Source organism: Nerophis ophidion, linkage group LG11, assembly GCF_033978795.1.
Source record: "Nerophis ophidion isolate RoL-2023_Sa linkage group LG11, RoL_Noph_v1.0, whole genome shotgun sequence".
NCBI lineage: Eukaryota > Metazoa > Chordata > Actinopteri > Syngnathiformes > Syngnathidae > Nerophis > Nerophis ophidion.
In genome coordinates this window covers 17,060,433-17,078,301 of record NC_084621.1, presented here as the reverse complement: position 1 = coordinate 17,078,301, position 17,869 = coordinate 17,060,433, and the positions used below count along the sequence as shown (strand labels likewise).

The 17,869-nt window shown below is 38.5% G+C and overlaps 1 protein-coding gene across 1 annotated transcript in view; it reads right to left on the bottom strand.

Annotated features, from left to right (window-relative positions):
- The window catches only part of myom3 (myomesin 3), a 279,260-nt gene that overhangs the window by 212,007 nt on the left and 49,384 nt on the right, over positions 1-17,869 (bottom strand). The window contains exons 5-9 of the mRNA XM_061915173.1: positions 16,589-16,742; positions 11,159-11,316; positions 9,284-9,376; positions 9,111-9,199; positions 7,442-7,486 (exon numbers count right to left, since the gene is read on the bottom strand). Coding sequence (XP_061771157.1) covers positions 7,442-7,486; positions 9,111-9,199; positions 9,284-9,376; positions 11,159-11,316; positions 16,589-16,742 — 539 coding nt within the window. The remainder of the gene's footprint in view (positions 1-7,441; positions 7,487-9,110; positions 9,200-9,283; positions 9,377-11,158; positions 11,317-16,588; positions 16,743-17,869) is intronic.

Here is a 17,869-nt window from a genome sequence, read left to right as displayed (position 1 = left end):
ACCTAGGAGTCTTGTTCACGAGTGGGGGAAGAGTGGATCGTGAGATCGACAGGCGGATCGGTGCGGCGTCTTCAGTAATGCGGACGTTGTACCGATCCATTGTGGTGAAGAAGGAGCTGAGCCGGAAGGCAAAGCTCTCAATTTACCGGTCGATCTACGTTCCCATCCTCACCTATGGTCATGAGCTTTGGGTCATGACCGAAAGGATAAGATCACGGGTACAAGCGGCCCAAATGAGTTTCCTCCGCCGTGTGGCGGGGCTCTCCCTTAGAGATAGGGTGAGAAGTTCTGCCATCCGGGTGGAACTCAAAGTAAAAACGCTGCTCCTTCACATCGAGAGGAGCCAGATGAGGTATTTCGGGCATCTGGTCAGGATGCCACCCGAACGCCTCCCTAGGGAGGTGTTTAGGGCACGTCCAACCGGTAGGAGGCCACGGGGAAGACCCAGGACACGTTGGGACGACTATGTCTCCCGGCTGGCCTGGGAACGCCTCGGGATCCCCCGGGAAGAGCTAGACGAAGTGGCTGGGGAGAGGGAAGTCTGGGTTTCGCTGCTTAGGCTGTTGCCCCCGCGACCCGACCTCGGATAAGCGGAAGAAGATGGATGGATGGACCATTTAGTGGTCAATTGTACGGAATATGTACTGAACTGTGCAATCTACTAATAAAAGTATCAATCAATCAATTATTGACCTATTCAAGGCTCCAATTATGTCATATTAAATATTCCACTTTGAGATATTCTTTTGGGAAAATTTTGCATGTTTTGTGTTTGCCATATAAAAAACTGAGCTGATTTTTTTTCATTTAAAGAAGGGTCTAAAACGAACAAACGAAAAATAAACTAACTTATAATTTAAAGCAGTGGTTCTCAACCTTTTGTCAGTGATGTACCTTTTGTGAACATTTTTTTTTTTAATTCAAGTACCCCCTAATCAGAGCAAAGCATTTTTGGTTGGAAAAAAGAGATAAATAAGTTTCTGATTTATTAAATTGTATAACAGTGCAAAATATTGCTCATTTGTAGTGGTCTTTCTTGAAATATTTGGAAAAAAAAGATATAAAAATAACTACAAAGTTGTTGAAAAATAAACAGGTGATTCAATTATAAATAAAGATTTCTACACATAGAAGTAATCATCAACTTAAAGTTCCCTCTTTGGGGATTGTAATAAAGATCCATCGAGATTCATCAACCTAATTTCAAACATTTCTTAACAAAAAGAGAAATCCCTGACATCAATATTTATGGAAAATGTCCACAAAAAAATCAGCTGTCACTACTGAATATTGCATTGTTGCATTTTTTTTCACAGTTTATGAACTTACATTCATATTTTGTTGAAGTATTATTCAATAAATAAGTTATAAAGGTTTTTTTTTTAATGTGTTGCTACTTTTAGAATATTTTCAAAAAATCTCACGTACCCCTTGGCATACCTTCAAGTACCCCCAGGGGTACGTGTACCCCCATTTGAGAACCACTGATTTAAATGATTGATCTGAAGCTGATCTGGAGATTATTTTGCTAAAAGTAAACATTAAAAAAAATATATATAATTCATTTTTCAACACTTTATTGGATCCCCAATAATTTTAGTGGGATTTTTTTTTCTCAAAAAATGTCAATGTTGTTATGAGTTATTGACCTTTTTAAGGCTCCAATTATTTTTTACAATATCAAACATTCCACTTTAAAATTTACTCGGGGGAAAATATTGCATATTAGGTGATTTTTTCCATTAAAAAAACCTGGGTTCTTCTTTGACAAAAAGGGCATACTGTCAGGCTTGGACTTGGTTGACTCTTTCGATGCAGAGAGGATACGGGACGAGCCAAACGGGAGTGTAAATACATGGTTTATTTGAATACTAAATACAAAAATAATCGAACTAAGGGCGCTCACAAAGAGGTACAAAACTTGGCTACAGAAATACGAACAGGAAAACAAAACACCTGCTCGATGGCATGAAAGACGATAAACTATAAACTTGCACTGTGGCAGAACTATGAACAACTAAAACCAAAACACTCACTGTGACCGAAACAAGGGGCATGGATAGCAGGGTGCGTAGCAGGTAATCGTGAAGGCATGAAGCAGAATGCAAATAGCAAAGTTCCCAGAATGATGAACAGAAAGCAAATGACTTAAGTACTGGCTGTGGTAATAGAAAACAGGTATGAGAGGCTGAGGATCGGGAGGCGACTTAAGGGGACCAGGTGGAAACTAATAGGTTGGCATGGAAACAAACAAAACCAGGAAGTGCAAAACGTGACTGAATGTCCAAAATCAAAACATAACATGACAAAACAAGATCCATAGGTGTGACACATATAACTTAAATGTTTAAAACTTTTTATTTTTTTGTCCTGTCCAGCTTCTCAGGCAAATCATATACAGTGGGGCAAAAAAGTATTTAGTCAGCCAGCGATTGTGCAAGTTCTCCCACTTAAAATGATGACAGAGGTCTGTAATTTTCATCAAAGGTACACTTCAACTGTGAGAGACAGAATGTGAAAAAAAAATCCAAGAATTCACATTGTAGGAATTTTAAAGAATTTATTTGTAAATTATGGTGGAAAATAAGTATTTGGTCAACCATTCAAAGCTCTCACTGATGGAAGGAGGTTTTGGCTCAAAATCTCACGATACATGGCCCCATTCATTCTTTCCTTAACACGGATCAATCGTCCTGTCCCCTTAGCAGAAAAAAATCCCCAAAACATGATGTTTCCACCCCCATGCTTCACAGTGGGTTTGGTGTTCTTGGAATGCAACTCAGTATTCTTCTTCCTCCAAACACCACGAGTTGAGTTTATACCAAAATGGATACATGGATGATACAGCAGAGGATTGGGAGAATGTCATGTGGTCAGATGAAACCAAAATAGAACTTTTTGGTATAAACTCAACTCGTGTTTGGAGGAAGAAGAATACTGAGTTGCATCCCAAGAACACCAAACCTACTGTGAAGCATGGGGGTGGAAACGTCATGCTTTGGGGCTGTTTTTCTGCTAAGGGGACAGGACGATTGATCCGTGTTAAGGAAAGAATGAATGGGACCATGTATCGTGAGATTTTGAGCCGAAATCTCCTTCCATCAGTGAGAGCTTTGAATGGTTGACCAAATACTTATTTTCCACCATAATTTAAAAATAAATTCCTACAATGTGAATTCCTGGATTTTTTTTTTTCACATTCTGTCTCTCACAGTTGAAGTGTACCTATGATGAAAATTACAGACCTCTGTCATCATTTTAAGTGGGAGTACTTGCACAATCGCTGGCTGACTAATCACTTTTTTGCCCCACTGTATATGTTCAGTATGTGTATGTTTGTACTGTGAATGTGCGTGTAGATGGACAAACTTAAAACGCGTTTTTGACAGGTAGACTTAATGTTGATCGAGAGATTTAAACTTTGAATATTAATAATAATAATACTAAATAATGATAATTTTTTTTATACTTTTTTGACCAAAACCCTTTGGCTTTACCAAGGTCAAGCCTGAGTGAAGAACTAAATGTAGACTTTTTTTTTTATACATTTATAGTATTGGTTTTTAAATGAAAAAATATCAAAATGCCCCCCAGCTTGCTTTGATTTTTCAGTGTGTGGCCGTCAGTGGAAAAAGTTTGGACACCCCTGATATAGAATCATGCACGTATGAAACATTGATCGTCTGAGGAATGATGAACAGGGAATTAATCAACTCGATCTACTCACCGAGGCAACTGGCTGAGGCGAGACAGGAAAGAGAGCGAGCAGAGCAAATAACTACATCACTGAAAGCACAGACCTGGATTGTGCTTTTGTTTAACATCCAGTATCTGCACACTCCATCATCCACATTCTCCATACTTAGCTCTGTTGACTTTGGTTTGGCCCTCAAGATTTCCTATTTGTCCTACACTTTACATAAAGCAGCTAGGGGAGGACCACCTGCAGCTCTTCAGCCTCAATGTTGTGTCTCCTTTCCAGGGTTGTCCACATATACCAAAATGTTTCAGGAGACTTGAAGGAAGTGTTGAGGATAATAGAAGCTGAGTTGATTCAGCTAAAAAAATGGTTTGATATAATATGTTATCATTAAATGAAAAGAAAACTACATTTGTGGTGTTCAGTGGTGCAAGGACAAATGAAGTATCTACATGTTACGTATCTACAAGTTATTTATTTACATATTACGTATCTACATGTTATGTATCTACATGTTATGTATCTACATGTTATTTATTTACATGTTACGTATCTACATGTATGTATCTACATGTTATGTATCTACATGTTATCTATCAATATGGTATTTATCTGCACGTTACGTATCTACATGTTATGTATCTACATGTTATTTATTTACATATTATGTATCTACATGTTATCTACCAACATGTTATTTATCTACATGTTACATATCTACATGTTATCTATTTACATGTTATTTAGCTAGATATTATGTACCTACATGATATCTACCAACATGTTATTTATCTGCATGTTACGTATCTACATGTTATGTATTTACATGTTATTTATCTACATATGTATCTACTGTACATGTTATCTCCCAACATGTTATTTATCTACGTATTATGTACAAACATATGTATCTACATGTTATTTATCTACATATTATGTATCTACATGTTACGTATCTACATATTATGTATCTGCATGTTATGTATCTACATGTTATTTATCTACATGTTATTTATCTACATGTTATGTATCTACATGTTATCAACTGACATGTTATCTATCTACATATTATGTATCTACATGTTATTTATCTACATATTATGTATCTGCATGTTATGTAGCTACATGTTATGTATCTTCATGTTATTTATCTACATAATATGTGTGTACATGTTATCTACCGACATGTTATTTATCTACATATTATGTATCTACATGTTATTTATCTACATATTATGTATCTGCATGTTATGTAGCTACATGTTATGTATCTTCATGTTATTTATCTACATAATATGTATCTACATGTTATCTACCGACATGTTATTTATCTACATATTGTGTATCTACATGTTATCTACCAACATGTTATTTATCTACATGTTCTCTATCGACATTTTATTTCTCTACATATTATTTATCTACATGTTATGTATCTACATGTTATCTACCGACATGTTTTTTATCTACATATTTTGTATCTACATGTTATGTATCTCCATGTTCTCTATCGACATTTTATTTCTCTACATATTATTTATCTACATGTTATGTATCTACATGTTATGTATCTACCGACATGTTATTTATCTACATATTATATTATGCATCTACATGTTATGTATCTACATGTTATGTAGCTACATGTTATTTATCTACATGTTATCTACCGACATGTTATGTATCTACATGTTATTTATCTACATATTGTGTATCTACATGTTATCTACCAACATGTTATTTATCTACATGTTCTCTATAGACATTTTATTTCTCTACATATTATTTATCTACATGTTATTTATCTACATGTTACATATCTACATGTTACATATCTACATGTTACATATCTACATGTTACATATCTACATGTTATCTACCTACATGATTTCTATCCAAGCAAAATTAAAATCAAATCTAGTGGAAATTGATAGCATATATGAAACTAAATTCTTGGGAATAATGATTGATCAAAAATTATGTTGGAAACCACATATTGAATATATAAAGGGAGAAATATCCAAATTGATCGCTATTCTTTATAAAGTAAAACATGCTGAATAAGACATGTCTGCATATTTTCCTGGAGACTCCCGAAATTCAGCGACTCTCCCGAAAACCTCCCGGGACAAATTTTCCCCTGAAAATCTCGCGAAATTCAGGCGGAGCTGGAGGCCACGCCCCCTCCAGCTCCATGTGGACCTGAGTGACGTGTCGACCGCATATATATATATATATATATATATATACATATATATATATATATATATATATATATACACATATATATATATATATATACATATATATACATATACATATACACACATATACACATACACACATACACACATATACACATATACACATATACACATATACATATATACATATATACATATATACATATATACATATATACATATATACATATATACATATATACATATATACATATATACATATATACATATATACATACATACATACATACATACATACATACATACATATACATACATATACATACATATACATACATATACATACATATACATACATATACATACATATACATACATATACATACATATACATACATATACATACATATACATACATATACATACATATACATACATATACATACATATACATACATATACATACATATACATACATATACATACATATACATACATATATATATATATATATGAAATACTTGACTTGGTGAATTCTACCTGTAAATATACTCCCCCACTCTTAACCACGCCCCCAAAAACGCCCCCGCCCCAACCACGCCCCCCTCCCTCCACACACACCTCCGGAAATTGGAGGTCTCAAGGGTGGCAAGTATGCTGCATATGTTATATTATTCTTTTATTTTTCCATATTTAACATATTGTGTAAACGTTTGGGGAAATGTTTATAAAACAAACAAACCCAGTAATTAAACTTCAAAAAAGGGTCATTAGAATAACACACAAAGTGTGCTACTATGAACATACCAATCCATTATTTATAAGTTCTATTGTGTCAACATTTTCAGATATTGTCTTTTTAAAAACAATGGAAATGATGTTTGGAGTAAAGAACAACAGCCTTTCAGCTTCAATTATTCGCTTATTTCAATTGAGAATAGAAAACTATCATTTACGGGGGATATTGATTTATGAAATAGGTAAAGTAAGAAGGAATATAAAATACAAATGTATTTCAGTTTTACTTGTAAATGTTGGAACAAGCTCAGTGATGAGTTGAAGACATGTACTTCTTTGTTAAGGTTTAAGAAATCAAATAATTAAAAATGACAAAATATAGTAACAATTACTTTCATCCCTTTGATGTTCCAGCCAAACTAATTGTGTGAATGTTGTCTGTCTATCTGTGTTGGCCCTGTGTTATGGTGGCGACTTGTCCAGGGTGTACTACGCCTTCTGCCCGAATGCAGCTGAGATAGGCTCCAGCACCTCCCCGCGACCCCAAAAGGGACAAGCGGTAGGAAATGGATGGATGATGTTCAATTGATTTTTCAATTGTGCATACCATGAATTGATTAACGTTTATCATGTGTCATGAATTGATTAACGTGGACCCCGACTTAAACAAGTTGAAAAACTTATTGGGGTGTTACTATTTAGTGGTCAATTGTACGGAATATGTACTGTACTGTGCAATCTACTAATAAAAGTTTCGATCAATCAATCAAGGTTACGGACCCTTTTCCGTGGCGCTTACCGCGAGTCCTGGAATCGTCGCCACCGGCTGCGGCTCCTCGGTATGCTGCGTGACAGAAGAAGATGGACTGTCTTGAATTATTGATCTTTTTAAGGCTCTAGTTACTTCAGATCAAACATTGTTTCCTGAATGTTTTGGGCAATGGGGGAAATACTGCATACAGTGGGGCAAAAAAAGTATTTAGTCAGCCAACGATTGTGCAAGTTCTCCCACTTAAAATGATGACAGAGGTCTGTAATTTTCATCATAGGTACACTTCAACTGTGAGAGACAGAATGTGAAAACAAAAATCCAGGAATTCACATTGTGGGAATTTTAAATAATTTATTTGTAAATTATGGTGGAAAATAAGTATTTGGTCAACCATTCAAAGCTCTCACTGATGGAAGGAAGTTTTGGCTCAAAATCTCACGATACATGGCCCCATTCATTCTTTCCTTAACACGGATCAATCGTCCTGTCCCCTTAGCAGAAAAACAGCCCCAAAGCATGATGTTGCCACCCCCATGCTTCACAGTAGGTTTGGTGTTCTTGGGATGCAACTCAGTATTCTTCTTCCTCCAAACACGAGTTGAGTTTATACCAAAATGGATACATGGATGATACAGCGGAGGATTGGGAGAATGTCATGTGGTCAGATGAAACCAAAATATAACTTTTTGGTATAAACTCAACTCGTGGTGTTTGGAGGAAGAAGAATACTGAGTTGCATCCCAAGAACACCAAACCTACTGTGAAGCATGGGGGTGGAAACATCATGCTTTGGGGCTGTTTTTCTGTTAAGGGGACAGGATGATTGATCCGTGTTAAGGAAAGAATGAATGGGGCCATGTATCGTGAGATTTTGAGCCAAAACAGCCTTCCATCAGTGAGAGCTTTGAATGGTTGACCAAATACTTATTTTCCACCATGATTTACAAATAAATTCCTACAATGTGAATTCCTGGATTTTTTTTTTCACAGTTGAAGTGTACCTATGATGAAAATTACAGACCTCTGTCATCATTTTAAGTGGGAGAACTTGCACAATCGCTGGCTGACTAAATACTTTTTTGCCCCACTGTATTTAAGTTTTATTACAAAAAAAACCCCAAAAACCTTTTTTTTTCCACTTTATGTAAACCTGAAGTTGATAGAGATTTACCGTAAGCCTTACATAAAAAAATAAAAATAATATTTTGACTTATTTTTAACATGGTATTTACTGAGACCCTTTATGGACCCCGGGAGCCCTAAAGGTAGAAAAAAATAAAATAAATAAATCCATATATATTGTAATGATTTGAAAATGGAAAAACATCAAAACGGCCCCCTGCATGTTTACATTTTTCCGTGTGCAGCCCTCAGTGGAAAAAGTTGGGACACCCCTGATTTAACCGGTCCGTACACACACACACACACACACACACACACACACACACACACACACACACACACACACACACACACACACACACACACACACACACACACACACACACACACACACACACACACACACACACACACACACACACACACACACACACACACACACACACACACACACACACACACACACACACACACACACACACACACACACACACACACACACACACACACACACACTTTAGGGCTCTCAAATTTGTTCGCAAACATCACATCTTGAATTTTTAGGATGACTCACAATTGACTACAAGGGTGGCAAAGGTCATAGCTTCACCCCAGGGACTCCTGGCCACCACTTTGTACACACCACCATCACCAGGAGAGCACCTGAGGAGATACAATACATGCTTTGTCGCTATTTTTAAACAGGACTCAAAAGGAAAAAAAAATGTGCGTTACTAAATATAACACCGTCTGATCTCCAGGGTATTAAGACCAAAGGCTTGCTGGAGACCATAGTTCCACGGTAGCTCTGGCCTTCTCAGTGGAGCGCCGTCTTTAAACCTGAAGACACAGGTAAGGGAAAAGGGTTTCTTCATTTTGTTCATACACACTTGCACATGTTTGACAAAACAAACAATGTCCATAAAAGTGCTTTAAAGGGGAACATTATCACAATTTCAGAAGGGTTAAAACCAATAAAAATCAGTTCCCAGTGGCTTATTTTATTTTTCGAAGTTTTTTTCAAAATTTTACTCATAATGGAATATCCCGAAAAAGGCTTTAAAGTGCTTGATTTTCGCTATCTGTAAATCCACCCGTCCATTTTCCTGTGACGTCACTGCGTGACGCCAATACAAACAAACATGGCGGATAGAACAGCAAGATATAGTGACATTAGCTCGGATTCAGACTCGGATTTCAGCGGCTTAAGCGATTCAACAGATTACGCATGTATTGAAATGAGGAGGCAGATAGTGAAAACGAAATTGAAGAAGAAACTGAAGCTATTCTGCGATCGCTTTCTAACCAACGATTGCATCTTTTGACCACTGGAGCAACTTAAATCCATCGATTGGTAAGCGTTTGTTTGGCATTACATGTGGGTGGAGGGAAAGGCTGGATGCAAATATAGCTACAAATGTACATACAGCTAGCCTAAATACCACGTTAGCATTGCCTAACTGGCAGTCATGCCGTGACCAAATATGTCTGATTAGCACAGGGGTAGGGAACCTATGGCTCTAGAGCCAAAGGCTCTTTTGATGACTGCACCTGGCTCTCGGATCAATCTTAGTTGACATGGCTTAACACGGTAAGTAATGAATAATTCCGCTGTTAATCACATTGTCAAAAATAACATTCAAAATATAAAACATTCTCATGCATTTTAATCCATCCATCTGTTCAAGAAGTCGCATTAATGGTAAGAAGGATTTTATTTATTGTTGGTTAGCTTCAGAATAACAACGTTATTAAAAAGAATAAGCGACTTATTATACTCTAAAAATGTTGGTCTTACTTAAAAAATGCACATATTTAGTTGTATTCAGTCTTAAAAAAATAACTTAATATCTCTCACGGAAATACTTGTAAAATATTTGCCTTGTACGGCTCTCAGCCAGAAAGGTTCCTGACCCCTGGATTAGCACATAAGTCAATAACATCAACAAAACTCACCTTTGTGATTTCGTTGACTTTATCGTGGGAAATGCATCTGCTTTGAGTGTCGCAGGATATCCACACATCTCTCTCGTAGCATCACTATCGTCGGTAAAATGTGCAGAACAAACGAGGGACTTTCGCATCTTTTGACCGCTGGTGCAACTTGAATCTGTCGATTGGTATGTGTTTGTTTGGCATTAAATGTGGGTGGAGGGAAAGTATGGATGCAAATATAGCTACAAATGAGGCATAACGATGCAATATGTACATACAACTAGCCTAAAAATAGCATGTTGGCATCGATTAGCATGCCGTGCTAATCAATGCACACTCCACGTAAGACAACTTGAATCCGTCCCTGATCGTGTTGTTACACCCTCCGACAACACACCGACGAGGCATGGAAAACAGTCGAAAAAACGGAAAATAACAGAGCTGATTTGACTTGGTGTGTAATGTGTTTGAGAAAATGGTGGATTGCTTCCCGTTGTGACGTCACGGGTGAAAGGTCATCGCGAAGACAGGCGAACAATTGAAAGCCGTTTAAATCGCCAAATTCACCCTTTTAGAGTTCGGAAATCGGTTAAAAAAACATGTGGTCCTTTTTCTGCACCATCAAGGTATATATTGACGCTTACATAGGTCTGCTGATAATGTTCCCCTTTAGCAGTCACTCCCTACCATGTGATCTCTGGGGGTGGACAGCCTTGGACTACGCAGGACAGTTGGACCGTCATGTCCTCCCAGACAGTGTGGGCCCTCAGGGGGACGGCAAAGTCTGGCACCTTCTGACTCAGACGCTCCAGGTACCTCAAGTGCTCCGACGCTTTTTTTTGGGCCTGAAGTAGGGAGGCAGTGACATGAACATTTCATACCATGGGACTAAAATGACCACAGTTGTCATTCTTTTACCAGTATTGTCGAATGTGCTCAAAAGTACTTGTACACACTTTAAAATATTATGACCAATTTTAAGAATAAATTAAAGCTGCAAGCAGCGATAGACGGGACAGCTTGGGTGGATGGATGGATTATTACACAGAGAAAAAGTTGTATACACGTGTTATACATCAGTCTCATAGTAATAACAGTTGTAAAGTGGCATGGGCATTTAAATAAGGACGCCTTGGTGCCGCCATTTTGAGACTCTAATGCATTGTGAATGGAGTGGAGCTTTTGTATTGAAGGGGGAATAGCAAACTTCCTGTTGATTTTAGCTGAAGATTGTCAGTCTATGAAATATAGGTCTCAGTGAGACCTACATTGAGGTTTTTGTTTCATGTGAGTATGACATTTCTATAGTGAGTTAAAGGCAGTTTTGTATGAGCAGGAAGCCAAGCAGGAATCCACCATCTTGTAGGATAGGATAGGTCTTTATTGTCATTGCACAAGTACAAAGAAACTTTGTTTCCAGCACAACATTACAACATTAGCGCAACTTCAACAGCGCACCGGTACTTTGCGGGCTCATAAAATCCAAACCGGGGTAGTAATTAAAACTCTTTCATCAACTTTTAATCAGAAGGGTTCAATCTCTCTTCTGTGTTTATTAGAAGCGGAAACGACAAACGGCCTCAGAGGAGATAATGTTTGAAAAAAAAGTGAATTTTTTTTTAGCCATATTTTGTATTAAAGGGGGAATTGCAAACTTCCTGTTGATTTTAGCTGAGAGGTATGAGTGCATGAACTATAGGTCTAACTGAGACCTACATAGAGGTTTTCGTTTCATGTTTCTACGACATTGCTACTGGAAGTTACAGACAGTTTTGTCTGCCTGGGGGGCGAAAGTGCAATTTTTAGTTTTGGGGTTTGGTGTTTTTGATTAGATCGCAATTTTTGCCAGTCTTGATGTGTGTGTCAAATTTGTTGAGTTTTGAAGCATGTTAAGGGCGTCAAATAATAATAAATATTAATAATAATAATAATAATAACAACAACAACAACAACAATAAACATTTAGAAATTCAAAGGGTCCTCTGTGTCAAAGGGACATCGGTCCCTAGTAATTAAATGAAATAGACATACTTTGGAAAGCAATTACCGTATTTTACAGACTGTAAGGTGCACTTAAAAACCCTTTTTTCCCCTCAAAACTCGACAGTGCACCTTATAACCCGGGGCGCCTGCTATACGGACCAATTCTGGTTGTGCCTGGGATGAGGGAGTTACTGGTCACATGGGCATGGGTGTGACGGTGATACGTTTGACGGGATGTATTTACAGACTTGCATTCGCCTGTGTCGATGGGAAAAATAGGAAACAGCAGAGGGGACAGAGTAGCATGTCTTTTTCAAATTTATTTTTATTATAATTTTTTTTCCACTGTACACTGCAAAAACCGAAAAGATTAAATATCTCAAATAAGGGTGATATTTGCTTATTTTCTGTCTGATAAGATAATTCTTCTCAATAAGCAGATTTTATGTTAGAGACTTTTACTTGTTTTAAGGTTTTTGGTCCTAAATGATCAGTAAGATAACACAGCTTCCATCCATCCATCCATCCATCTCCTACCACTTATCCAAGGTCGGGTCACGGGGGCAGCAGCCTAAACAGGGAAGCCCACACTTTCCTCTCCCCAGCCACTTCATCCAGCTCTTCCCGGGGGATCCCGAGGCGTTCCCAGGCCAGTCGGGAGACCGTCTTTCCAACGTGTCCTGGGTCTTCCCCGCGGCCTCCTACCGGTTAGAAGTGCCCTAAACACCTCCCTAGGAGGTGTTCGGGTGGCATCCTAATCAGATGCGCAAACCACCTCATCTGGTTTCTCTCGATGTGGAGGAGCAGCGGCTTTACTTTGAGCTCCTCCCGGATGACAGAGCTTCTCAACCTATCCTTAAGGGAGAGACCCGCCACCTGGCAGAGGAAACTAATTTCAGCCGCTTGTACCCGTGATTTTATCCTTTCGGTCATGACCCAAAGCTCAATACCATAGGTGAGGATGGGAACGTAGATCGACCGGTAAATTGAGATCTTTGCCTTCCGGCTCAGCTCCTTCTTCACCACAACGGATCGATACAGCGTCCGCATAACTGACGACGCCTCACCGATCCGCCTGTCGATCTCACGATCCACTCTTCCCTCACTCATAAACAAGACTCCTAGGTACTTGAACTCCTCCACTTGGGGGAGGGTCTTCCCCCCCAACCTGGAGATGGCATTCCACCCTTTTCCAGGCGAGAACCATGGACTCGGACTTGGAGGTGCTGATTCTCATTCCGGTCACTTCACACTCGGCTGCGATCCGATCCATTGAGAGCTGAAGATCCCCGTCAGATGAAGCCATCAGGACCACATCATCTGCAAAAAGCAGAGACCTAATTCCATGGCCACCAAACCGGAACTCCTCAACGCCTTGACTGCGCCTAGAAATTCTGTCCATAAAAGTTATGAACAGAATGGGTGACAAATGACAGCCTTGGCGGAGTCCAACCCTGACTGGAAACGTGTCCAACTTACCGCCCGCAATGCGGACCAAGCTCTGACACTGATCATACAGGGAGCGGACCGCCACAATCAGACAGTCGGGTACCCCATACTCTCTGAGCACTCCCCACAGGACTTTCCGAGGGACAAGGTGGAATGCCTTCTCCAAGTCCACAAAGCACATGTAGACTGGTTGGGCAAACTCCCATGCACCCTCAAGGACCCTGCCGAGAGTATAGAGCTGGTCCACAGTTCCACGACCAGGACGGAAACCACATTGTTCCTCCTGAAACCGAGGTTCGACTATCTGTCGTAGCCTCCTCTCCAGTACACCTGAATAAACCTTACCGGGAAGGCTGAGGAGTGTGATCCCACGATAGTTGGAACACACCCTCCGGTCCCCCTTCTTAAAGAGAGGGACCACCACCCCGGTCTGCCAATCCAGAGGTACTGCCCCCGATGTCCACGCGATGCTGCAGGGTCTTGTCAACCAAGACAGCCCCACAGCATCCAGAGCCTTAAGGAACTATGGGCGGATCTGAATAAACCTTACCGGGAAGGCTGAGGTACGCACAGTGGTCATAGTTTACAAGCAGGACCATATAAAAATTCATGTTTTGCGACTTGGAGAATCAATTACGTTTTTACTGAGGAACCTTCAAAAATAGCCAGAAAATACATATTTAAACACCGTATATGGCGGAGTTTCGCACGTCTGTGGAATTATGCATGAGTTACCGAGCTGATTTTGATTGGATTTGACACCGCAATATAAATAAATAGATGTCCGTAGCTGATAGAAAATTAGAACATCTATCCTTCCATTTTAAATTATTATTCTCTCTTGGGAAAAACATGAATGAAAAATACCAAATAATGAAGATGTTTAGTCATGTTGGGCAAACACTGCAAAAACTGAAATCTAAGTAAGATTAAATATCTCAAATAAGGGTGACATTTGCTAATTTTCTGTCTGATAAGATAATTATTCTCACTAAGCAGATTTTATGTTGGATTCTTTTACTTGTTTTAAGGGTTTTGGTCCTAGATGATGGCACCTTTGTCTCTTTGAGCTGTAATTTGACCTACTTAACTTGCTTTAAAACTCACCAAACTGGACACACACATCAGGACTGGCAAAAATTGTGATCTACTCAAAAAAAACAAACCCCAAAATTGCGCTCTAGCGCCCCTTCGAAATAAAACACAGACAAAACAGTCCAACTTTCAGTAGGAATGTTGCAGTAACATGAAACAAAAACCTCTATGTAGGTCTCAGTTAGACCTATATTTCATACACTGACATCCTTCGGCTAAAATCAACAGGAAGTTTGAAATTCCCCCTTCAATACAAAAGTTGGCGAAAAAATGTCGCTCTTTTTCAAACATTATATCCTCCAAGGCCGTTTGTCCCTTTGGCTTCAAATAAACACAGAACCCTTCTGATTAAAATTGAATGAAAGAGTTTAAATTATTACCCCGGTTTGGATTTTATGAGCTCGCAAAGAACCGGTGCGCTTGGGCTGTTGTGCTACTTCTGTCACAAAATGGCGGCTTCCTGCTCGGACAAAACTGCTTCTAACTCACTGTAGGACTGTCATACACACATGAAATAAAAACCTCAATGAAGGTCTCACTGAGACCTATATTTCATACATTAACCACCCCCAACTAAAATCAACAGGAAGATTGCTATTCCCACTTCAATACAACAAGTGCATTCCTTTCACGATGCATTAGAGCAGGGGTAGGGAACCTATGGCTCTAGAGCCAGATGTGGCTCTTTTGATGACTGCATCTGGCTCTCAGATAAATCCGAGCTGACATTGCTTAACACGATAAGTAATGAATAATTCCATTTGTAATCAGTGTTAAAAATAATGTTCAAAATATAAAACATTCTCATGCTTTTTTAATCCATCCATCCGTTTTCTACCACACCTGTTTAAGAAGTTGCGTTAATGGTAGGAAGTTATTTATTTACTATTGGTAAGTGCAAGGCTTGCCCTCCTGGGGGTTCTTCAGACCACCAAGCACCGACATGAGAGCCTGTTTCAGGGTTACAATATTGTTTTATTTTTCAATAAGCCTCTCAGTTGCTTTCCAGCAATTGTCTTTTGTCCTCGCTTGTGCTTTGGCTCCAACCCCGTCTCTCCTCCTGGCTGCTGCTTATCACCGAGCGGCAGGTGATTAGATAACAAGGCCCAGATGGGCCATCTACGCACCTGTCGCTGATTTCGAGGCTGATCCTGGCAACACCCCGTTTCGCTGCAGGCCCGCAGGCCACGCCCCCCTCCACAGTTAACTTTAGAATAACAATGTTATTACAAAGAATAAGAGACCTATTGTAGTCTAGAAATGTTGCTCTTAAAAATGTAGGCGTTTAGTTGTGTTTAGTATTAAAAAAAATATATGGCTCTCACAGAAAAACATTTTAAAATATTTGGCTTCTTGGCTCTCTCACTTTAAAACTGTTATTACTATGAGACTGATGTATAACACCTGTGTATACAACTTTTTTTCTGTGTAATAATTAATCCATCCATCTCCTACCTGGCTCACGTCGCGGGGGCAGCAGCCAAAGCAGTCCTGTCCATCGCTGCTTGCAGCTTTAATTTTCCCTTGTTTTGAACCACTGATTTTTGGCATTGAATTAAAAGCAGTATTTGAGCTCATGGCATTGTTTACCTCATTGCGAAGGGCCAGTTTGTCCACCCGAGTGCGTAGCAAACGCTGGTTCTTGATCACACCTTTCTCCAGCTTCTCTGCCTCGTTCCCAAACATGGTCCACTCGTCTCTGTGATAGTCTTCATCACCGGCCAGAGTTTCCCTCAGGATGTCCCTGGTAAGAAACAGCACCACAGTGACTTTGATTTATAGAGATAGTCAAAACATTGATGAATGACTGTTGAGAATGATGCAGATTGTGTGGATTTCTATTGCTTTGGGCTGGAGCCTATCCCAGCTGCATTCGGGCATAAAGTTTGCTCTCTGCATTTACCAGCAGTGCTTTCAACAGGAAGTATAATTGCCGTTTAGTCTACTAGTTGTCCATAGCGTTTCTACTCGTATGGATTTTTCGTTCATCTCTCCAAGCTTCGTTTGAGTTTTACAGAATAATTAAAACGGTTTATACTCCCTAAATCAGGGGTCACCAACACGGTGCCCGCGGGCACCAGGTAGCCCGTTAGGACCAGATGAGTCGCCCGCTGGCCTGTTCTAAAAATAGCTCAAATAGCAGCACTTACCAGTGAGCTACCTCTATTTTTTAAATTGTATTTATTTACTAGCAAACTGGTCTCACTTTGCTCGACATTTTTAATTTTAAGTGATACAAAAATCAAATAGAATTTGAAAATCCAAGAAAATATTTTAAGGACTTGGTCATGACTTGTTTAAATAAATTCATCAATTTTTTTACTTTGCTTCTTATAACTTTCAGAAAGACAATTTGAGAAGAAATAGAACCTTAAAAATGATTTTAGGATTTTTAAACACATATACATATTTACCTTTGAAATTCCTTCCTCCTCTTTCCTGACAATTTCAAAATCAATGTTAAAGTATTTTTTTTTTATTGTAAAGAATAATAAATACATTTTAATTTAATTCTTGATTTTAGCTTCTATTTTTTTGACTAAGAATATTTGTGAAATATTTCTTCAAACTTATGATTAAAATTCAAAAAAATATTCTGGCAAATCTAAAAAATCTGTAGAATCAAATTTTAATCTTTTTTCAAAGTCTTTTGAATTTCTTTAAAAAAATTTGTTCTGGAAAATCTAGAAAAAAATAATGATTTGTCTTTGTTAGAAATAAAGCTAGGTCCAATTTGTTATATATTCTAACAAAGTGCAGATTGGATTTTAACCTATTTTCAAAAAGATTCAAATGAGCTAGTTTTTCTCTTCTTTTTTTTCGGTTGAATTTTGAATTTTAAAGAGTTGAAATTGAAGATAAATTATGTTT